General features: G+C 43.0%; 1 protein-coding gene across 17 annotated transcripts in view; it reads left to right on the top strand.

Moving 5' to 3' along the window:
* Nucleotides 1-24212, top strand: part of LRRTM4 (leucine rich repeat transmembrane neuronal 4) — a 328498-nt gene that overhangs the window by 160909 nt on the left and 143377 nt on the right. Inside the window, exon 9 of one of the 17 annotated variants that reach the window (XM_083812035.1) lies at nt 1393-23293. The exons of the other annotated variants lie outside the window; for them this stretch is intronic. Coding sequence (XP_083668161.1) covers nt 1393-1398 — 6 coding nt within the window. The 3' untranslated portion in view covers nt 1399-23293. Of the gene's footprint in view, nt 1-1392; nt 23294-24212 lie in introns of those variants that run through there. 17 annotated transcript variants of the gene reach the window in all.

The raw sequence follows: 24212 nt of genomic DNA, 5'->3' as shown, positions 1-24212 counted from the left end.
AAAAGGTCTGATGTTCAGAGTTGTTCACTAGTGACACTGGTATCCCATGGTGCTGGCGTACTGCAGGATCAAAGAAATTATCAACGTGGTTCTAAGTAGAAGGAAGTCTTGACCGTATGGTATAGATTTGGATTTTAAGTGGTCTTTCATGATTGAGATAAAGCATGGGATGGGAGATGCGGTTAAGCAAGAGGAAATAGTTAAGCCAAAGCCACAGACAAAAAGGTTTTTCCACTGCTGGAGTTCTGGATTGCAGAGGCTCATTCTTCTTCTAGAGCAGTGAAAAACCAGGCTAGTAAAGAAAACCTGGAATTTCAATGACTATTCAACATGAAATGTGCAGATTCAGAGGCTTCCATTCTGAGACAGCATCGAGACATCTGGTGGGTCAGCAGTAAAGTACAAGCAAACAGAGCCGAGAGTGGTGATGGTAAGGGAGCAATTCAGAAGTCCTAAAGATGCTGAAGCCCACTAGAGACTTGCTGAGATCTTCATACTGTCAGCTTCCTGGAGGTGTACGCTCTGTGGAGTTGGGAATTAGCTGCTGGATATTCTGGAGGCGGAGGCCTTCCCCTCTTCCCCCAGGTCAGAAGCTCATATTTTCAAAACTAAGCGGGGAAACTAGGCAGGTAGCAAAATAATGTCACCATTGGCCATCAAACACTCGGTTAGGGAGAGTTTGAGGGTTTAGCGTGGAAAGAATTTCTGGCTTCTGAAGCAGCAAGTGACTGTTAGACATCAGTCATTTTCTGATCAGTGCGATGGCTTGGCTTTATTTCTAACCCTGGAAGGGAAGTGGGTAATGGGGTATAGAGGCTCCTGAGATATAGTCCCAAAGAAAAGAATAACCTGGAGTTCTCCAGATGCTAACTTCTAGCCCTGACCATGTCAGCTCTCGTGGTATGAGCTCCTGTCATTCTCTGCGTCGCCGTCTTTGAGCTGTTCAGAATCTGGCAGAAATCCTGGGCTCAAAACGGATAGTTTTTGCAAGTAGTTGGGCCGTTGCAGTGCGAGCACAAAAACAGATCTGCTGAACAATGAATTCGCGCACCATTCATAAAAGAAAACACTTTCCACTCATCCATTTTTCTTTTTGTCACTGCTTTTCAATACTAAGGCTGATGTTGTTTTAGTAAAAGGTACCGTATTTATGATCTGTATGCGTGCATTAAACAATGCTGCCTTTTAAAAAGAAGGTGATAAATTTGTTAGCTTCCCAATTACAGGAGTGCCGGGCACCCAGCTTGATGGACGTATCAGGCAGTGACCCCAAAATGCAGCAGTTAATAAAGGTTTGCTCCGGGATGACATCAGCCTTGCTAATTGTGGAGGCTCGCTCTCAGGGAGCTGAACATTTACTTAGGTGCTGTCTGTTTATCATTAATTTTGCAGCCATGACTTGAAAGCCTGCAAGAGGACAACACGAGAAAAATGTTCTCTACGACTAAATGAGAAAGGTGAGTCTCCTGGGAGTGCCGTGCTGGTACCTGCAGGACGCGTTCATTGGTGCTACAGCCGCTCATGGGGCAGGCATGCGACTCGGAAAGGCTCTTACCAAGAGCTAGGGAGGATTTTTTGTTTCTCCCGCATCCCCAGTCTGGTGTTGGTACTTCAGGATTAGTCTTGCATCACGTTTTCCTGTCCCTTTGGGCTAGAAATCAGATGGTGTAGGAACTCTGCGAGGAGCGGAGTTGTGGAAGGGGCTGGAGGAGAACGGTAGGCACAGGGATCCTGAGGTTTAAGATCAGCAATTGCATAAAAGATTTTTTTTTTTTTCTAGAGCAGGAGAATTCCTGTAGAGAAATAATTAAGCTTCTGATAGAAGCGCTTAAATACCTAAATCATTGGTATTACAAGATACTTTGCCAGGGAACTAGGCTTCTGCCTGTTTGCACCATGCTTGCGTCGCACTAATCCCATCCTTCAGGGGGTTTGTTGGTTGCCTGCAGAGAGCAGGAAGAAAATCCCTTCCCCCTGTCCTTGATGTGTGGCAGCTTCTGCAGGGAGCTTGATTTCCTTCCTCTGAAGTGCTTACGAGCAGCCAGGACTACAAATTGAATTTCGGATGACATTTCTCAGGTGCCTGCTTGGTGCACATTGTACCTGGGCCCAGGATTAAGCCAGCTGGCGTACGTGGAGCCAAGGAGGAATCTTCTTGAGGGTCAGTTGCCGGGTTCCTTCCGTAGATGGAGCAAGGCTGGAGCGCCTTCTTGCCCATCAGCAGATCCCCTGCTCTCACAAGGATCCAAACCACCAGGTTCTTGATGCTTTCTGTCCCTTCTGCAGTTCTTTCTCTTATTACAGAAGGCGAGCTTTGTTTCAGGAGCAGTGTTGCCCGTAGCAGAACGGTGCTGAGCTTTTGTCCGATGCAGACTTCTGTCAGCTGGTTTGCCTCAGAGGACAGGGATCTCGGAGTACAGGTTTGCCTCGGGGTACAGATCCAGTTTCACATTGCTGGGATGAGCATCTCTACCTCGAGGTGTCTTTGGGATTCAGGCCTGAAATCAGGTCTATCAGTATTATGATGACTCAAAAAACCCACGTGAATTAACTTGTGCATTTCTATGACTGGGCATCCAGAACTGGAAACTTCTCAGTGTCTTGCACTCACAAACGTTACCTCCATTTAGACTCAGAGTCCCAAATTCAGGTTACTCTCCCCATGCTTTGGACACGGCTCAGCAATGTCTGCACGCCAGCGATGGGCACAGAGGCACGTGGCCTTAGGCTTTTGGACTTCCTTGAAAACCTGGCCCTTTTCTATGGCAGTCATTCCTTCACATATAATGGTAATAGTTGAAAAATCAAGCAGATAGCGCATCAGCTCAGGCTGCCGCTTCCTGTAGCCCTGCTCCTGCAACACATGCAACGCCTTGTGAAAGACAAGTAATCGCGACTGTTCTGTTTAATTTGTTCTGTTTCATAACGGCGTTCATGTTCCCCGTTTCAATAAAAAACCCTTTGCTAGCTGAACAGAGAAGTGAGGAGAGGAGGGAAGGGAAGAGAGAAAGCCAAGTGGCTTCCCAGAGTTAGAATTAGCATAATCAGGCAAAGCATAATAAAACGCTTTGCAGTGACAGCTCTTTTGCATAATGCTGTCTCATTGAGGTGTTGCTGAGGATGTGTTGGGGGGGGAGGAAAGGAGGGGACCCACTGAAATGGGGGAGTTCGCTGCTGTAGTTCAGGGAGCCTGGTGGCTTTCCGCGCTGTTTTCGGGGCTTATAAGGTGTCAGGCAACATCAGCAATGAGATGAAACGGTGTGAAACGCCCTGACGTTGGAAGAAAGGGTGGTTTGGGTTTTAAGGGGCTGTGTGCGAGTAGGAAAGAAAAAGCTGTTTTGAAGGATGGTAGGACTTCTGCATCATTTATTAATGGAGACTTTATCGCTGATCAGCAACGTGGGCAAGGCTTTCAAGGATGTTTTCCAGCAGTTTGCTATAAAGCGATTGAGGCCTTGGGCTAATATATCCCATAGGTATAGGCTTGATTTGGATTTTAGTACGTTTTAACCCAAGCATCTGCTGAAGTTTTTGGTTGGAAGAAACGAAACCAGCAGTGCTGGCTTAAACCACATCATCTTTCTGCAACACGCCACTCTCAGATGGGCTGCAAAATGAGCGAGGCAGCTATGCTTTTTCTTAATGTTTTATGGTCTTTTGTGCTTGTTATTCCTTTATTTGAAGGAGAGGCACTTCTTAAGCTGGATCACTTTCTAAATCTGGTTGCAGACTTGCTCTAAAGCAGTGCTAAAGGGGCTGGCATGGGGCAGGAGGTAACGGCGGAGGTGCCCCAGCGGGCTGCTGACCAAGCTGGATACAGGACCACGGGATCTCCTGGCCTGAAAAGTTCAGGACTTCAGGTGAAAGAGAAATGGATGACGTGCCGTACAGTTTACTACTGTAACTCTGTGATGCCGTTCTCTAGAAAACAGGAGACAGTTCCAATGCTCGCCGCTTTCAAGGCTCTGTTTGCAGCAAGTCTTGCTCATCCAGAAATGTTGTCCTTGCTTCCCACCAGGCCACGTTCGTGCACGCTGATGATGCTCACTTAGCTTCTTGGCATCCATACCCCTGTTTGTGGTCAGTCCCTAAGGAGATCCCTTTCATGCAGCTTCGCTTCTCGTTAGCCTTTGCCATCCTGACAGCACCTTCTAGGATTTTGGCTCTCACGTCACCAATTTATTTAATGAGCCCATGATTGAACTTGAATTACAGCAGCATCGTTTACCTATGTGCTTTAACTAGACTGGTGATTAATGGCAGCCATTAACCCTCTTGTGAAAGCATAGGCACGATAGGTGGGTGTGCAGGTGGCTGAATGAGCAGATTCGACCAAAACCTCAGCATCACCCAGCATAGCCCCCATTTACCTTCTGCAGCCTTCACAGCTTTCCTGCTCACAGGCAAGGTTACTGTAAAACAGCAAAGAAACAAGCAGAACCCCATGTCTTTAATCTCTTGGCATCTATTTTTCCTGGATTGCATCCAAGAGCTCAAAAGAAGACAGTGTTGCTATACCTGATTTGTGGGGACATCCCCCGGATTTGAAATTTTTTGTGAATCTGAAAAAGAGGGTTGAGAAAAACTAATTAAAAAAAATAAAAATAAAAACAAATATAACTAAACAAAAAAAAAAAACACCTGAAAAACTAATCAAGCAACTTGTTTTTTGTTAGGAAAGAACTGTCGTAAGCAAAACTTTGATGCAAAATCCTGTATTTAACATATACACCATTAACCAGGTGATCAAAACAAACACAAATTCCACACAAATCCAGGTTTCAATCTGCAGTTAAAAATATTTTTTTTCACTTGAGAGGATGTTTATTATTTTATGCAAATGTTTTGATTTAAAAAAAACAGCCTAGCATTTACTGTTTAAAGATTTTTACTTCATAAATTTTTGCAGTTGCTATTCCGATATTGGAATAGAGAATAATTATGTAAAAACAAATCCCATAAAGGAAAAAATAATTCACAAGTTAATTCTACTCAGAATCGAGAAATTTGGACTCAATTTTCTATCTAGACCTGCTTTAATTTTTTCTCTGCTAACGGTGTGTTCATCACAATATCCACCGCTTTGTGTGATTTGTTTGCGAGTTAATGTTTGGGGCCATTAAAGGCACTATTTAAAAAATGGGCCATTATCTCAGTACCTTGTTCTAATGACGGTTTCTAATGATGTTCGGGGGAAAAAAACATCCCAATGCATCTAAACAACCTTTGGGGAATAGCAGCATCACTTAACGTGGAATTAACAGGTAAATTTAGCAGTTGCCAGACTTGCAAGGGTGACACGTGTTCAGTTTTACTGGAATTTGGTGATTTGTTTTATTCTTTGCTACCACTGAATCTGGGGAGTGTTGAGATCTGATCGTCCCATGTGAATAAAAAGAGCAGAAAGCCAACACTGGGGGAGTATCTATGGGAAATCCGAGGTGAGCTGGAAGGTTTTGATTAAAGATCCACAAGTGAGCGGTGGTCTGTGGTTAGGGCACAGATATTTTTTTTCTACCAGGTGGCCTAGAGCCAGAACGTGTTCATCTGGATATTCACACTACTGTACATGATTAACAGTGCCATGGTTTGCGACGCTTGAATCAAATCTATTCCATGCACATTACCATAATTAGGTCAGAAACAATGCATGGGCAGAACACAGCTGTTTTACAAATTAATCATGGTTGAAAAGAGTCTTTCTTGCGAAGAACAATGCGTGCCGCCTTTTGTAATGGTGGAGATTTTAATATATATAATCTCAGGTTCTCAAACGTTCTGGTGAGGGCAGCGTCCCACTGCAGCCGGCCACATCTGGGTGGACCGAGGCCGCTGGTGCCATCGCATCCAGCCCATGCCTGGTCCTGGCTCTGTCCAACACACCCAGCTCGAGCAAAGGAGGACGTGCCGGTGGGACATGCTGTGCATTTGTGGAGTTTTTCAGCTGGTGGTGACTTAGGCATGAATACGCCAGCAATGTCCGAGTATTGTGTTCCAGTAGAGCAAACCTTCAACTAATGGCAGTGGGCTCAGCTAAGGCAAACTGAGGTTGTGTGGCAAGGAAGTATTTTTCAGTGGTAGTGGGTTACGCTTCCAAAAAAGCCCAGTTGTTTCCAGAGGTTTTCACCACCGAATATCAATGGGAGTTAGGCTCTTAGCCCACCTTACTCCTTGAATTGTTTTTACCCAAAGTAGAAGTCACTTGTTTTTGTCACATTCTTTTTCCAAATTTTATTTATTCACTTTGCAAATCTAGTAATTCACTACAATTTTACTAGTAACAATGGCTCTTAGATCTCATAAGAGAATCATGTTGTAGGGAATTTTGTTGCATATTGTCAACAAGTGTGCTTAACTCAGCACATCCATCCCAGATTAGAGATGTTGCTCAATAAAAGCACAGTACTTAAGCGTTACATAAGTTATCCATTAATTTACTACAGGGAGTATTTGACCCACGTCTTTTACAAACGCTGATGTAATCTCTAAAGAACAGCGTGGTTTAGATGAATGTTTTACGTTACAGCACTGCTGAATGAAATGGGTGGAAAGCTCAGAAGCAGACCTTCTGTGGTTCTAATCGTGGAGTGGAAGTTGTGCAGCCAGTCCGAGCTGCGTGTGTGAGCGTGGCGTGTAGGCTCTGCCAGTCTTGGAAAAGAGTGAAGATAAATATCATTAATCCCCAATCCCCTCATTCAGATTTCATGGGTTTAAATGTATGAAACATCTAATTCCAAAGATTTTAAATCTGCAGAACTCAGAAGCGTGCGGTCCTGAGTCTGAGGATGCCACTGTTGGCTTTCATGGTTTGAGCATTCGGAGGATTCTCCATTTATATTCTCAGAATGACCAAGACAAGGTCTGTCACACAAAACCAAGGTCTATCCTGGCTCCGAGTTTATCAGCTCAGCTAAAGGAGGCTCTGATGGTAGATTTGCAAGCTGATCTATTCTTAACTGGTTTCTTCCATAGTATAAATTTGCTGCCAAACGTTTCCCTGCTTTGAACATGCAGTTTCCAAGCTGAGCAGAAAAAAAAAAGTCTGCAGTTTTCTTTGAAAGTAATATTGCTACCGTGACTTTTGAATTAAATTGGCTAAGCAGAAATGAGATGAGTTTCAGTACATAGCAGGTGTAAACTTGATTTATATTATTCTCATAATGAATTTAAAAAGCTCTGTTACAAACACTCTGGTGCCACAGATGTTAGAGTTGAAAGCTTAGATTTATCAACCTCAAGCTAATTAAAACCAAATTAATACAATTTACTTCTTATATGGAAAAAGAAAAGACAGTTAAAATAAAAGATAGGGTTGATGTCAGTCGAACAGCACAACTTACACAGTGTCAGCTGATCCCAAGCTGGTATATCCTAGCAAGACGTTGGCACTGTGTTAAGGCCTCATCTGTTGACTTCTGTAGTTAAACACATCATTTTTACCAGGGTCTCTTCATTGCCTTCCCTGGTGGATCAGGTTAATAAATTCCAAGGTCCAGCATAAGCTGTATGTGCTGCCAGAACCACAGCAGGGTGAACGCTGGCGTCGCGGTGGCCGGTATTCTAGGAAAAAAAAGCAAGAAACCTCAAAAAGTACAGTTACAGCAATGCTGTGCAGGTTGAGCTAGGTTGGTTGTGGGCTCAACTGCGAAAAAAAATAAATAAAAGAAAATCTCATCTTCCCTCCTATTTAAAATATAATTTAATATGTCTATGAAAATACAGCTTCTAGAGACATTTTAAAAAGCTTTGAGGTAGATATCGTGTAATTTGCATTTATGGAACTGCAGCAAGACATTCTTATCCAAATTGGAATATTGCTGCTTGGCCCTAACTTGGATCTGATGCAATCTGGTAACTGATTTATCTGAATGATGCAGTGAAAAAGATTGTTTCATGGGTAACGTTTGCATTAGTATTTTTCAATGTCAGCTTCTACATTTTTTAAGGGCAAATAAGTTGCTTGTATTTAAAAGCAAAATAATTTTTAGAAACAATGTTTTCATCCATTTTCAGATAGTCTAGATGACTCTGTGATTTCCCATTTGCTGACAATGGTACTTATTTCTGAAAAATAAGTCGAAAATTGTTGAGCTGGAGCAGTTCCCTGCTGCAGTGCACCATGCAGCTGCACAATCCCCAGTGCCAGCACGGTGACGGGGGCAGCACAGAGGTGGGACAAGTGTCCGGGAAGTCTGGGTGAGTTCTTTGTATCTGCTCTGCTCTGCTGCCCAGCCTTTTGAAAAATTAGTAATATCACACTGCATTATAACCAGCTTTCTTTGCTTCTGTTTTCCTTTTCAAGTGCTGTATGCTCTTGCTGCATGGCTAGGTAGGAAATACAGGTTCCACATGCAGGACTGCAAACGTGCGACTTTGAAGACAGCTCTTGCTGGTCCTGTTCCATCAAGTTCATGCGAGGTGTTGGGAGATGAAACCCTGAAGTTTGGAATTTAGCAGCTGTTCCAATCAACCACAACCGGGCTGAAAAACCTCAGAGTAAGTTTTCCTGTAGGAAAACTTCTTACAGTTTTCCTGTAGAAGGCTGCAAGCTCTTCCTTGCTTTTGAGTGCAAACAGAAATATCTTAAGAGCCCTTCATGAGATATTTTCATCTTTTTAGCTCCAAACTCCAGCTGGAGTGATGTAGCCTTTGATAAAACAATATATATATATATATATATACACATATATATATATTATTTTTTTAAAAGAAACCCCATATAAACATGTCGGTGTTTGAAGGGAGGGAGAGGGAACCAAAACAAACTTTATTTTAAAGTTTACCTCTTAAAGTGAAAGGATATTGAGAGTGTTTCTAGTGACAGACGCTTGGGTACAGAGTTCACTAACGAGAGGTCTTTCTCAGGCAAAATACCCAGTGAGGTTAATGGGAATAGGGCAGAAGGCACTGGACCAATTACTTGCAGTTAGCACTTACGTGCAAAATGACAGTAATGGTATTGTTATGTGAGCTTGCATCTTAAAGTGCATGTGTACATAGGTTACGCATACAACACCACTTTCTGCTGGGAGAAATCAAAACTGTTGCAGTGCATACGCGAGGACTTGCATTTAAAACAGTTTTTCTTGCATTTGACAGTGGTTAAGTGAGCTCTGTGTATCACAGAAGACCTTGAAACGTGAAGGGTGCCTACTGGTTTTGGTGGGGCACGGGGAAACGGAGCTGTGAAGGAATTGCTTGCAACAGCGCTAATTTCTCAGAGGCAGCTAAAGAAGCGAAGGATGTAATTTGCCTTGAATGAGCGTGGAATGGGAGCATGTAAATCTTTTTGGCTTCTTAAAACTCCTTCATCAAAGACATTATTTTCATTCATTAAATTACTTCAACTATCTGGGTCCTTTTGCTCAGCTTCTCGGATGTGTTGTGACCAACGCTCAGCCTGGTTTAAGAGAGAGGTAGGCTCTCCGTTATGCCTGGGGTCAAATAATCTGATTATAGAACTCCATTATTTCTAGTCCATTGATCCAGTTTATTTTCAGTTCTATCTGTGCTGAATGGCTTGAATCCATTAGTCACTTCAGGGAAGGCTGCAAATGATCTCTTATCATCTGCGTGGAAGTGCTGGGTTGCAGATTGTACACAAAAATCAGGAGGCGAGGAACAGAAAATGTCTGTAGGTGAAGATCAGCCATTGCTTCTGAAAAACTGGAAGCTATTCTGTGTGACTTGAGTTCAGAGGTGTGTTTGAAATTACCTAATTTGATCATTTACAGTTCAGCACACATTCGTTCCTATTCAACGCTAAATAAAATATGAAGTTTGGCTATACCTTCATCTGTCACTTAGGCTTACTGCACATGAAAAGACCCTGCTTTTGGTCTGCATATTTAACAAATACCATATGTTAGTTAGGAGAAATCATTTCTAAAATAGCCTACTAAGGGTATAAAATGCAGAGAGACTGTCTAAAGGTTTAGCATGATTCCAGATCTTACTGATGAAAATGCACATCAGCTCGAGATATGACATATAATTTGTGATGCTCTGAATTAAGGGTAAGTCTCTGCTCATCAAGGAGGGCAGTTAAAGCACTGTGTAGTGCTTGAATTTCACTTAAAAGCCCAAAGAATAATGGAACATTTTGAGAAGCTGACAAGAAGCATTTAAAACAAAAGCTTTTCAGTGTATTTTTTTCATGTTATGTAACATAAAGTCATTCTTTGGAACTCATGACTGTGAGATGGCTTTCAAATCAAGAAAGAAATAAGGTGTAAAAATAATGTGTTTTCAAGAGGCGTGTGTGTGATTAATGAGAATATTCAGAATTGAAATTATTGTTTGAAGAAGTCATGGTTATTGGAGGGAATGCCAAATCTGATGTCCAAGGATGGAGAATAAACGGTAAGGGCTGAAGTCTGGAAGGTCGCTTACATTTTTTATAGGTGTTTGATAAAAGAATAATAGCCAGTAAATTCTAACCTGCACCAGTTCCAACCTAACTCACGATAGGCAACATGGTTTGTGCTAGATCCTGTTTGTCAGCAGTGCTTTGGAGAAGTGCAACCTCAGCCTGAGTTTTCTCTTCCATTTACCACCAGATCTCTTTGTTCTCTCATTGACAGTGGGGAGATGGAATGGGCGCTGATCCCAAAGCGTTGAGATCCTCGTGTTGGCGATGAGGCAGTGATTACCACCGTGGTGTTAGGGAAGTAATTTGAGGGTGAGCAAAGCTTAACCAGTCCCAGGAGCAAACTAGCACCTGGCCAGACCGCAGACGTACCCATGCCGGGTCTGGCGTAGTGTTTCTGTCCCTCCTCTTGGGGCAGGGCAGGAGTTGTGCCGACGTCCTCCTTGCAGGGACTGCAGCTCTTCCTGACCTCGTGTCAGCCTCAGAGCAGAGTTTCTCTGCGTGTGTTTGGTCGAAGCAGCATTGGCTTTGCTTGGTTAACTCTTAAGCTTCCTGCTCCTCCGTGAGCTGGGTGAGCAGGTTTTTTCTCCTGGTGTAAAAAGGAGGAAACACTGAGATGCAGCCACTGTAAATTTAATCCTGAATAGCTCCCAGATGAAGACAAAAAGAGGAGAAGAGTCGTCATGCAAACGCATGAGCTTCAAACAGCAAGGTCGCCAGAACGAGCCACTCAAATGATCATCTAACTGGGACACAGGTTTTAGTTCTCAGCCTCCCCATGAACACTTGTGGCTGCTTTCTCCTGATCCGGTAGCTGCGATCCAAACCGAGCCAGCCTTCTCTCCATCTTTGCACAGCGCTGACTTTGCTCCCAAAAAAGAAAGGCCTGCAATCCTTCCCGTCTCCCGCGAAGCAGCAGTGGTATTCAACTGCCTAGAACAGATTGTGCCATAGGGTAGGTGGGCAAGCCAGATACCGAAGGAAAAAAAGACCCAAAACCCAGTTTGGCTGGGGCTGAGCACAATCTTCCTCTTCACTGCCAGTAAATCAAAGAGCTTTTGATGATAATTGTGCGGCATTGTGTGTGGAATAAAATTAGTACATTTTTGCAGTTTTAGTTGTTTATGACAATCCTGTCATAAAGAAAAGGCTCAACTTGGATAGCACAGTAGATAAAAGTGCTAGCGAGACGAGGACATGGGCTTGCTTTGGGCTGCAGAACAAGGCTGAGAAGTAAAGTGGCTGTACCTGTAGGAGAATAGCGTCCGACTGGGAACAGGTGAATGGGATTTGGGGCTAAAAGAACTGCCTATACAGAGCTTCAGACTAATAGGGGCAAGACAGAAAAGGCCATTCTCATCCCCATTTTACAGGTTGAGAAGTGAGGCAATGAAAGAAGAGGATCAACCTGATTGATCTATGGCAGGCCCGCTGCATTTCCTCAGGCCCCAAACCATCCTTTTCCTTTCCTGCACATAATGACAGTGTCTGGACCCATAAGTGCAAGTCTGGAAGAGAGCAGAACAGCAGTTTACAGGCATTTTGTCAGTACCAGTCCCCAAAAGCCCCCTTTGCTAGAAATTCTTGTCTCTTTTCGCAGTACAAAAAATAATTCAGCTGACTAAACTGTTCCACATATTGTGGCATCTAAAATAATTTGCTTTCCCCAGAAATTTTGACTACTAATCAGTCTGCTTTGATTGTTAGATTAGTCCATCTTGAAACCAGAAATAGCCCCAGAATGCAGTCTCCAAGGATTGTGTTTTGTGCACTAAATGTTGCCGAGGCGTTTGGCCTTCGAGTATTGAATCTTGGTCCATTGTCCACGAAGCTCTGGCCTTGCCCACATCACTTATTTTTGTTTGGAGGGTCCACAATACCTCATTTTCGGGATGGGGGGATGGACACTTTGTGACCCCAAATCTTTCCTGTGCCGTGAAATCACACACAGTTTCCAAGCTTTGCTAAGAGAACCTTTGCTAAGAGTTCTGGTTTATAAGTTGTTTTTTTTTCTCCTTTTTTCTTTTCTTTTTTTTTTTCTGAGTTCTGTTTTTTTACTAAGAGTTCTGGTTTTATAATCGTATGGACTCCTATTTCTACATGCTCGCCGTGGTTTGGAAATACATACCACTCCAGTTTGCCACTTTTAACCTCTAATCCTTACTTTCTAGGTTTCATCAAGTCCATTGCAAACTAACCTGGTTTGTGCAATGCTTCTCCCTATAAAAGGCTTGCCCCAAAATAACGAGGGAGTCCCAAATTAGCAGAAAGCGTGCTCTGTCCTTCAAGGTACCTGCACGCTTTAAGAGGTGCTTCATTCCTCTGCTGGCAGATAGGTAACGTGTCAGACATTTCAGGTAGCTGCAGCTCTGCTCGCTGCCTCCTCCTATTCTGTACGCTGCTAAACCAGGCGAAAAGCCTCGGTCTGAAGCTGAGGAGTGGTGGCAATGATGAGGAGGTAGTCTTGTTGTTCTTCATTAAATTTGTCTGTGCTTCTTCCACCGGACCACCTGGTGCTGGATGGAGCCAGGAGGCAAGTACTGTACAAGGCAGACTTGTATTCCTCTTACCCTTCCTATTTATTACCATTTTTGAAACATACCAGGAAATTCTCAGGAAAATTTTAATCAAAACTCAGGACAGACTAAGCCATTTTGACCAGAGGCCAGTATTCCAGCTGGTTTTGCTATTAACCTTTTTTTTGATCTGAGTGGACAGGAGCCTTAGACTGGCAGAAAATTTACAGTCAAAATTAATGCCTAAGCACTGACTTACTTTGTGGTGCTTGAATCTTTCAGGCATGATACTGTTGGCTTTTAATTCTTGGCCAGGAGGCTCTGCTGATGGTCTTGGAAAGAGTAGCAGCCAGTCCCGTCCAACAGAGCAAGTAGCTTTCAGCCTTGAGAGCGGAGCTTTTATCTGCTATTGGCCTTAATTCTTGAGAGTACTGGTGCTGGTGTGGCTGCTTAGCGGGTAGGAATGGGGGAGCCAGCCCTTCTCCTGTGTCTTTCCCAACCTGACTTCCCAGCAGATGCTTGGGAGGCTATAGTTTTCTGTTCAATCTTGCCAGTTCACAAAAGGTGACCCCCAGAGGAGCGGCTCTTTTAATTCCCAGAGCTCTTTTAATTCCCACCTTCCCATTTTGTTGTCCCTCCCCTTGTGTTTCTGCTTCTTCAGCCCACTAATGAGCACCTCTGCTTCCCTCGGTTCCTTATTTCACTTCCATTGCTCTGCAGACACTGATGATGTCCCAGTTTGGAGTGCTCTGCGTAGCACGCCGCCCTTCAGTCAGACGTGTACACGTCGGCGTCAGCTGAATCTATTATTTAATTTCTGCAGGTAAGTGGCATATGGCAGCCTCTGCAGGTTTTTGTGGTGGTTTTTTATTAGTTCTGCTGTGAACTAGTGAAAACACTGGCATTGCAATTCCACTGAAGGCTAGGAGCTGCCAAAACTGTGTCCCAGAATGCGCGACTCCGTACTCTATATTCATATTAATTTGCACTGAGGCTAATTGGCTACGAACACTTGATCCAACAAAGCACTAAGGACTCTTCTCTCTAATCTAAAACGCTTCTGTATAAAGTTCATCAATACTGAGGCAAACCTGTTGTGAGGGCCAGTTCCATCGTGTGGTGCATCGATTCCTCTGGGGAAACGAGGCCAGGTCACAGGAGGCCCTGTGGGGCCCTCTCACAGATCTGGCCCTTTTCCTCTCACGATGTTGGAGACAATTCTTTGATTTTATTAGATTTATTTATAATTGGGTGTCAGGTAGATGCACTGCAGTAGGCATTTTACACATGCAGAAGAACTACTGCCTCACAGAACTTAAATTCAAAATGTATTACCAAGGCAAGGCGATAGATTTGAATGAGAGCATAAGTCAGAGCATTTGTGTTACTGGTATTACAGGGAGACAGAGTTACTCATGTTGGCTATTGTTAAAATAGTTTAATATCTGCTGGAAGAAGCTCAGATACTAGAGGAGAAATGGAAGGACCTGTACAGAAGGGAAGCACTTCGGCATGTGAGTGTTCTTCCTGATGCTATGCCTGATTTAAGAAGTGTTGCGTTAGAAAATGCAATAGTGGTGAGTATATCGCTTTGAACCAGGCCATAAAGAGAAAGACAAGTTTTCTTTCTTTCTAATAAACTGGGAATCTGAAGGCAATTACTGCAAAAATGTAAAGTTTTCCTTGAAATGCTTGAATATGGGAACAGGCTGCAATGCACTGTGACAGTAATGAGGATGTGTTGTCAGGGAGCGTGTCCTGCTCCGAAGGAAACAGACGCCCAGCCTCATCTGAAAAGTCACAGAGGTGATTGGGAGAGAAAGGAGTTTTAAAAGCTCGGCATGGCTGGGTTACATATTCATCATTACGTCTGTGTGTGACATAACAGGGGGCTTCCAGCATAATTAAGCACCTTGCTACGTACCAGACAACACAATGACAATGTTGTTTTCCATCCCAGTGCTATATCCCATCTCTTTCTGGGGAGGGCTTGAGCCGAGGGTGAGATAGAAAAGTCTACGTAAAAACAGAAACATCCTTCCTTGTGTGATGTTCATCTAATAAGAAAACAAATTGTGCTGCTTGCAACTGTTTTAGCTGCAGATTTCAAAGCACTTGATAGGAATAATTATTAGTGGTGGCTAATCTCAGAGTACTTTGCAGAGGAGAATTAGATTTTATTCTCATTCTGTGAAGAACAGTCCAAGGCACAGAAAGGTTATGGCCAAAATTTGATTGTGTTTCTAGTTGTAAGAGCGTGGCAACTGGAATATTAAAAGAGTTTGTTTCTGCTTATAGCACTCAAGGAAACGACTGGGTTTATTTTTTGAAAAAATAGGGGTACTTTTTTGGAGCTCTTTTCAAAGTCTAACCATTGTATGTATTTAAAAATGTCCCGGTGGCCACTGATGTATATTGAATATTTGAAAATGAGGTTCTCCAGGTTGCCAAGAAGCTGTCCTAGATAACTTCAAAGTTGACAAAACCAGAACCTCTGAAAACTAGATTATTACTGTTGCAAGTTAGATGTTCAAACACTGATCTTACCAGCTTGCTGAATAGCCAATTAATTACGTGTTAAAGTACTTAGGTTTTGATATGTGGATTTTGGATGTTAAAACCAATTCTACCCTTGGCAGAAGTGTGTGAAGATAAAGGATGAATGCAACAGAAATCAACCATTGGGTTTTCTCTGCTCTTGCAGTGGCTGAATTAATCTCTGTGCATCTTTGTACATCAGCGGCACGGCGACGTCTGTTTTGCATCAGTAGCAATGTAGCTGTGTCTGAAAGAACACGATTTAAGTTAATCCAAAAGGCTACTGCGAGGTGACCGTGTTTTGAAACGTAAATGGAAAATTTGTTGTGAACGTCTTGAAAAGGCGGAGAGAAGATGTAACTAAACAGATCTACTGCCTGGAAATCTTGGGCACTGCTCTTGTTCACTCCCTCATTAGTAATGCCTATCTTTTGTCATTCATACCTGCACTGCTTGTGTTCCTGTATCGTTTGTATGCGGTGCTCACTTTTAAGGATCTGATCCAAGACCTTGAATTCATGATCCAAGAGCTTGAAGTCAGTCCTCTCGTGGGTTTCTTTGGGCAAGTACTCACTCCAGGCAATGCTAGGCACTTAACCGAGGCCCATTAATATCACTTCAATGAATGTGCTCTGTAGTCAGAAGAGACACACGCACCTTTAGTGGAAATTCAGATCTTTAGGAATCACTGAACTGTTCTTTGGAGATCAAAGATGCTGGAGTAACACACTTTTGATGCATGTACCTTGAGAGTTAAAAACCAGCTCGGCATGGACGTGGAGTTGTATACAGACTCAAGTTCTGTTAATCGTATTCATTCGTTTTCAGGGACTCTGGGTCAAGATTCTTTGATGTATATATGGTAATGCAATAATAATTTGTACTCATCATAATTCTAGTAATAAGAAATGTAGTAATTAAAATACCTAAAACAACTGAATAGTCAGCACTGGCTTATCAACTGCAATGCTGGTTGCATAAAATCCCCTAACAAAAATAACAGCCACATATACGAGGGAACTAAGCAGTAAGCTGCTCACTTATTATAGAACCATTAGTCATTTCATCACACCTCCAACCTTTCTTTTTTGTTCTTTTAATTTCTTCTGCATAGACTTATTTTTAGAGGAACTTGCTGCACTTGGATTCATGCACAGCAACACAGCCTAAAATACCATCCTTTTAATTAATTCTATTTTTTTCCTTCCACATCAAAACAACTAAAATTATGTTGCATGGCATATCCCAAGCATTGCTTCTACCCACCCTCCACTTTTCCTCTATGAAAAATATATGCAGTCAACGTGCAATGGCTTGGCTGGGCTAATTCTAGTTAATGGTGTTGAAAAATGCTTTTGTAGCTCTCATTTATACTGCGCTTTCAACTTTTAGAATAATTCTTCTAGATGAACTGTTGGAGACGTGAGGAGTATCTGAAGTGGTTCAGCTCTCTAGAAAGACGGAACCACAAGTGTCAGACTGGCACGGAGCTCCTGAGGGCTCCAGCAGGAGCAGGTGGACTCTGCAGGGAGCTCTGGGCAGACCTTTGCATACCAGCATCTTTGGGGTCTGGGAGACCACTGAGTATTGTTTGCTTATGCAGTTCTTTGGAAACTATCTCGGGTCCCTTAAAGTTGAAATATATTGTTAGATGTGATGCTAAAGCAGTTATTAGTAAAGCAAATTATGGTTAAATTTTAACCTGTGAAACTAAGAACTTTTAAAAGGACAAGATTATCAGCATATGGTTTTCAGCAGCTGAAATATTATTAATTGTTACAGCTCTTAATTTATTTTACAGTCGTGTTCAGTTTCCAACTGCTCTGACTGCAGTCTCTTGAGCACTGTGCAAGTATGAAAGGACAGTCTAATTTTTTCTGAATTGATTTGTATGCTGCAAAACACTCTGTGCTCCCAACCTGGTAGCAGCAAAACAAAGTACTTAACCTCGGAACATTTCTGAAAGAACAACTTTAGAGGAGACACTGTGTGTCCCGGGAGCATTTTTCTTAGCTGTATCATCTCACTTCTACACTTACATATAAAACTGTAACAAATCTTTTGTCCGGTGTTTTTCTAGCTGTGGCTGCAACATAAACCTTATACTCTGAGGTAGTCAAGTGCATCGTGTGGCACCAGCAGGATTCTCAGATCTTGAAAGGCATCGAGGTACTCACCAAGTGGGGATTATTGCTTGGCCATCACCTTTGACATCACCTGAGTTCCTGCAGTCTGTAGCGTGTCTCTGTTTGCACGGGCAGGTATAACTAGTTCCCTGCTCAGATCACAGGCTCACTTTCAGAAGTTGTCCAACTAAACTCATGGCCTGATCTAAGGAGATTCTGCATTGCCTCTTCACAGGTGCCTTCCTCTCCCCATTTCAATGCAGGATTTTTTTTCATATTACACCATCTTTACACCATATTACATCACATTAGTTTTCCCCCACTATTGTTTCTGCTATTCAGTAACACCCCACTAGCCATCATTTCTTTGTCTCAGAGCATAATCATTGATCATTTAACACCCTGCTTGGCTGACTGTCATTATCCCGTTTTTCTGTCTTTCATTCTTGACTGATTTGATGGTCCTTGATAAACAGCATGCATTTGCGGTGGGTGATGACAACAGGGAAAGTACGGCCATAAAGGAAAAGGCAGCACAACATTTGCAGTGAAAGATTGGTTGGGCACTCAGATCCTTCTGAGACGAGAGCATTCCAAGATTTGATCTTCTCTTATGAAGAGATCTGCTGATCAAAATCTCAGGTCAGGAAGGAGTCATCTCTTTGCTTTTCATTCTAAAAAGTAACCAGCATCTCCAACTGCCCACAAAATAGCTTAAAAAGAAGGCACTTTATTGTTTTCCTTGGCTATTCAGTTAGCAGTTAGTGGTTCTGATGAACCTGCTTCTGTCTCCCCCTCTCCTCCATGTCATATTTACTGTCCGTGTGTATTTAAATTGAGTATTTATGTCCCTGTGTGCATCCACTCTCAAGTAATTAATTCTTGCAGAAAAAGTTACTTAGCCATCCATCTACTAATTGCTGCACTTTTCAAGAGCACATCCTTGACAAGTGTGTTGGCTGTATTACTTTCTACCTGGAGGTTATTCTGAAAGGCTGCTCGCTGAGAGCTTTGTGAACACTGACAAACTGGGCACACTGAAATGATGAGAATGCATCTTCTAATACCGATTGCCTTTCCTTTGGCAGCCTGGTTTACTGATAGACCAATTGTTTGAGACACGATTCATGTCCCTCGCTTGCTCTTGCCCACAGTTTTTCCCCTTGAAGTGCTAGGAGTGTTTCCATGTATTAGGATGTCAGCAGTGGTTTGGTTACGGAGTTGCTCTGATACTGCAGGGTGTCTGTCACCGACGTGTTGGCTCAAGAGAAGTCAATTTATATCCTTCATTTCTCTGTTTGTCTTCCTTTTTCAACTATATAACTATTTCAGTTAACATTGGTGAAAACAGGAGATGGCCAAATGGGGAGATATTCTGGAGGGGCTGGGAGTGGCTGCATTTAACATCCTACCCAGGTGTCGTGAGGCTGGAGGAATCTGAATGAACACGAAAAGCTCTGCTCCCGGTTTGCAATGTTAAAAGTAGGTCTTTGGCATAGAAGGTGAGGACTAATTTCAAAAGTTTTTGGGTTCCGAAAGAAGCAAAGAGGCTCATGGCAATGTTTCCAGAAGTGGTTAAAAGGGCGCTTGCCGAACTGCTGCTGTGATCGCGTTGCGCTTCTCTAGGCACTGGCGTAAGGCTCCGTGAGGTGTATCTGAAGCAAGATGTGACACAGTGATAAAAACCCGAGACTTCGGGTAAAACCAGTTTGTTCATGTTCAGTAGCATAATAAGTCAGGCCCAATTTGCTGCACCTCACAAACAGGACTTGGCGAATGACACGACTGCTGGTTGGTAGAGCATGACCACGCTTCTCACGCTGATCGGTTCTCCAAAGACGAGCCCCGCTACCTGCTATCAGAAATGGCTAGGAAAGACCAATTAATCACCAAGTGTTCGAACAACCTCTTTATGCCCACTGCTAAATGGAGACAGGAGCCCTCTGTTCCTCTACATGCTTTACTTGTCAACAGGAAAGGCATGCAGCAAATCAGGCCTCTCTCTTCCAGTCCGCGGGGAGAGACAGCCGGGCTAAACCTCATTAATTGTTTTCAGACTGTTGTCTCTTGATTTCACTAATGGATGGACTTTTCTTTCCTCCCATGTCCTGAATGTTTCCTGTGTGCTTATTATTCCAGTAAGGAAATGCATCTGAATCAGTCGTAAATGCAGCACAGTTTTGTAGGATCTTTAGGAAGACTGTTTGTTTGGTTTTCCCCCTAGAAATCTGTGGGCTGAAAAATAGAACTGCACCCAAGACAGACAGCTTCCTCTGGCTTGGAGCTAAGTAACTTGAGGGAGAATGCAGCCCAGGTTGTAAGGCCATCGAACCCTACGTGTATGAATACCTGTGAATGAATACCTGTTCTCTGTGCTAATGAGTGATGCGAAGAAGGAGGTATAGCCATCTGCCTGTGCTCTTTCTCTCCATGGCACAACTGAGGCATGAACTAGACAGTTCCTGGGCTCCATTTCCATTGTTGTTTGCCAGAATCGGGCTGGAGAGCAATCTACTGCTGGTATGAGCTAACAGAGACGAGCTTCACAAAGTTGTCACTGACAGAAAGTGCTCCTGAGTTTCTGTTATCTCTGGCATAGCGCATCTTGCTCACAGTACCTTTTTTTTCCACCTAGCTCCCAGAGGCAAAGCCTGGTTCTCCAAGGAAGTAGGGAATAGGTTTATTGACAATATGACAGATGCAATGTCTCCTGGAATCAGCGGTAAATGCAATCAGTAGTGACTTGTGGATTTGCACCGTGCATCATCTTTTTTGACGTTGCATCGTCAGGAAGCCCTGATGAACATACGGCTGGATCTCAAGGGTCGTAGGCTTCATGTCTGTCCCTGCAGCTGGCCCACTGACCTTGAACAAGTAATTATATTCCTGCAGATACCCGTTCCGTGGGGATGATGATAATGATTTTCACCACAAAGTGCTGGAGTCCTGCTAACGCCGACTCTGTCCAGAAGCGGTGTGCTGTCCTCGTGGCTTGGAGGCTGAAAGGCTTCCCACCCAGCTCGTCAAGGGCAGCGTGTGGGTTACTTTGTGGCAGGCAGAACACAGGCGTAGCGGCAGCTGAACTTTGAGGAGAGAGACATTTCATCGCCCCACATGTCAGATGACGGCAGATGCAGGTGGTCAATTAGCTCGATGTGCCAGGGATCGGGAAATCAGACAGATCTGAGGACAGGATAAGATATAATTGTGGCGCAGAGGAAAAAGAGCACACAATTAGGAGTGGATTCTCAAATCAAAGCCCAGCATGTGATGTGAAATCCTGTTCATACTCTAAAAGAATATCATATGCCAGTGGGCTATAGCATGTGTTCTTTTTTTTTTCTTTCTTTCTTTCTTTTTTCTTTTTTTTTTCCCTCTTTCCTAAACCCTGCTGCTTGGTAACGGCAGTATTTTTGGGACTGATTCTTTTGCTAATTGCTAACCAGAAATAGCACCTAAGTTTGGCAGAGCTTTCAGGAGAAGAAGAATGAAGGCTTTTTGGGGGAGAAAATTTAGATATGCATAAAACTTGCATAAAAACCTGTTTTATTCCTCTCTCTGCAAATTCATCACTCAGGCATATGCAGAATGAATATGATTATGACAAGAGGGAGAAGGTCCAAAAAATCTGGACTGCCTTAAAGAGGTTAAAGTTCCAGCCACTCTGTTTTTAGCCCCAGAACAAGGCCTACCTGGTGCTGGAGCCTCTGAGTGAGCTTATTCAGGCTGTACTGCGGCCTGGGTGTCTCATACCTACGAGAGCAGGCCCAAGCTTGCTCTCCTGCCAAGGGAACGTGGTGCTGCGATGTCAAGTGATAAAGAACAAAATGAGGGAGGAAAAGAGGATGGAAGCCTTGGTATCTCCTCCCTGCTTAAAAAGTGGTATGCGGTGAGATTTGGGGTAGGTGACTGATGACTGCTTGGCCCATACGGCCACGCTCGTTGTACCCAGCAGCCAGAACGGGCAACGCAGGACTGGGAAATGTGCAATTTGTGCAGTTTCGGGATCTGCCAGGGTGTTGCAGGTCCATCAGCTTTTACGAGGATGTGGGATGCTCCTGGCCGCTGAGTCCTGGCTTGCACTGTGCCCTGTTTTGTGAGGAAATAATGAAAGCTGGAGAATGGAGGCCCTAGTAAAAAACGTTGGCCTTTGTCTGTTTCTTTCTGTTTGCTTGTGAAAAACAAAAGCGATAACTATTGGGCACCAAATTAGAGGCATTTTACTGGTGCTGGTGAGCATTTACTCATGTGAGTAGCCTCATTGACTTCAGTATTTAAATGAGCTGCATCGTTAAGCTTTTAATGCTTATATCCTTCTCTGATGAAACAAATCAGCAGCATCCTTCCAGGCCACGGAAAGCATGGCAGCGTGGGCACAGAGGTGCTCGGGGTGCTGAAACCGGACACAGCGGCACCTGTTGTTGGAAAGCTGCTAGAAACGAATGGGGTGAAATATCCAGGCTGTGAGGCTTTCATCTGAGCCCGTCACTCAGCAGGGAATGCTGTAATTATTTTGTACAGTAGGGTGGTATAGAGCCATTTTTACTTTTTCTGAGTCACTTTTTTTTTTTTTTAAATGGAAACGACAGAAAAAGAAACCAGATAATGTACCTAAAGGTGAAGCTGGAAATGAACCAGCTTTGAGCTGTTGTATCTGAAGATGTACGTTTAAAGTAAAAGAAACGAGGGAAGAAAAAGAATAAACTGAGTTATTTTTATGCACCATTATGTCTGAGAACAACTCAAAATACCATATAACTTTCTTGTCCAAGAGTCTCCTAATTAACATCAGATCAGGTGGCACAATTGATTCCTGCAGTCTTTTCTCATGTTAATTTCTTTTTCTTATTTTATTTTTTTAATTTCTAGGTGGATTATTGTAAAGCAACTGGCATTATACTAAGTATCTCTCTTAGTTTTACTTACCTGTTGGCAGCTGTTATAGTGGTGCTAATCCACCTTAACAGATGCTGTATATTTCAGGCTGCTTTGAATGTTAAAGTTTCTCATGAATCTGCTGGTGTTACTAGTTGGGCACTTTGATTCTCCAGCCAGAGAATGAGAACTCCTGGAATTACATCCTGTATACAAGGAGAGTCCCTGTTTGTGAGGATTTGTAATTGCAGCCAGTCAGGAAATGCTTATTTTTTTTTCTTTCTCCGAGAAAAATTATAGGGAAGACTTTTAGATTTTTCTGATGCGTACCTTTTTTTTTTTTTTTTTCTTTTACCCACACTGTATTTACGTTCCTAATCCTCAGAAAAATAGGCTTTGTAAGGCAGAGGAGAAAAAAACCCATCCTGCTAAATTTTTCTTGTGGAAAGCAAAGATGATTGGGTTTGATTTTTTTAGTCAACTCCTTTCACTACCACCAAATCTTGTGAGATCTAACTGGATGTTCCACGGTGGGTTTTTTTGTTTGCGTGTTTGCTTTAAGAATGCTCTGAGCATCCTGGAGAAAATGTGTGCCCAAGTTCAAGTAATGAGGCATGAGTGTCTTTTTGCCTAAGCTTAGGCATGAGCTTGGAAGTCAGCATTACTAGTGTTCTCTGCTGGAGGTGTAGAGAATCAGGCCCTGGTGAGGCCGTGGGGGTGATAAAGGGCTAAACAAAGGGGGATTCTGTATTTAGGTTCCTTAAAAACAGAGGCCCTTAAGAGCTCCAGGATGAACTGCCACATCTGAGGGGGGACTGAGAAAAGGAAGCAAGGGTTAAAAAAAAAAAAAAAAAAAAAGAAATATTTTGGTCAGATCAAGCAGAAGTAATCTGTCACAGGCCTAAAAGGACACATCCATTTAGCATAACTCTCTCCGAACACTTGGTTTAGAAGAAGGTGAGCAGAGATCTGGCCAGAAGCACAGCATTACATTTGCGAAGGAGGTGACACCGTTTGCTCTGTAAAAGCAGTAAAGGGATGCTTAGTGGAAGCAATTAAAAGGTTTGAATATCATTTGCATCTTATCTGTCTTCCAGGTCAGTAGAAATGTTAGAAGAAAAACCTGCATTCAGAGAGGGAGATGTACAGGCAGCTAGACTGAAATGGCTCTGTGATTTATGGTTTTTAATTAAAAGATTTTAAGATTTATATAAATGGACTTTTTTTTTTTTTAATCTGGGAATTTTTTAAAAAAGAAAAGAAAGGAAAAGAAAAAAAAATGTGTGGGAAATGCCTCCTAAACTTGCATCAGTTGTCTGGGAGACAATATGCAAAATTAACTTTGAGGTCTGCGTACTTTTTGCCAAATATTTCTATATCCCAACTCTCTGCCCATAGGCATGCATATGAAAGGATGTATATGTGTGTATGTATGCATGTGTAGTTAGCAACACCTTTTATCACAAGTCTCCCGAGAGCATTAAGACTTTGTCAGTATGTGACAGGTTTTTAATAGTGTGTGCTTTTTGGTATGAGAAATGTATTTTTCAGTTCCAGCTTCACGTTTTCATTTTTGCTGGAGTCAGTCTGTGCCACGCTGCCATTTTCAGAGCTTATGGGGAGCAGAGATGGCCCCCTGAGAAGAGCGCCGTGCAGGAGCACGTTCACCCAGCTGTCCTAGAACCGATGCCAAGACTCCCCATCGGCCCTATTACTGGAAGCTCTGCTGGGGTGCAGTGGGGAGATGTTTGAAGCACGTGGGCTGTACAGAGAGGGTGGTCTGTACCT

Source organism: Anser anser (genome assembly GCF_964211835.1).
Source record: "Anser anser genome assembly, chromosome: 26".
NCBI classification, from domain to species: domain Eukaryota; kingdom Metazoa; phylum Chordata; class Aves; order Anseriformes; family Anatidae; genus Anser; species Anser anser.
Note: the sequence above shows the minus strand (reverse complement) of the source record. Positions and strands in the feature narration are given on the sequence as shown.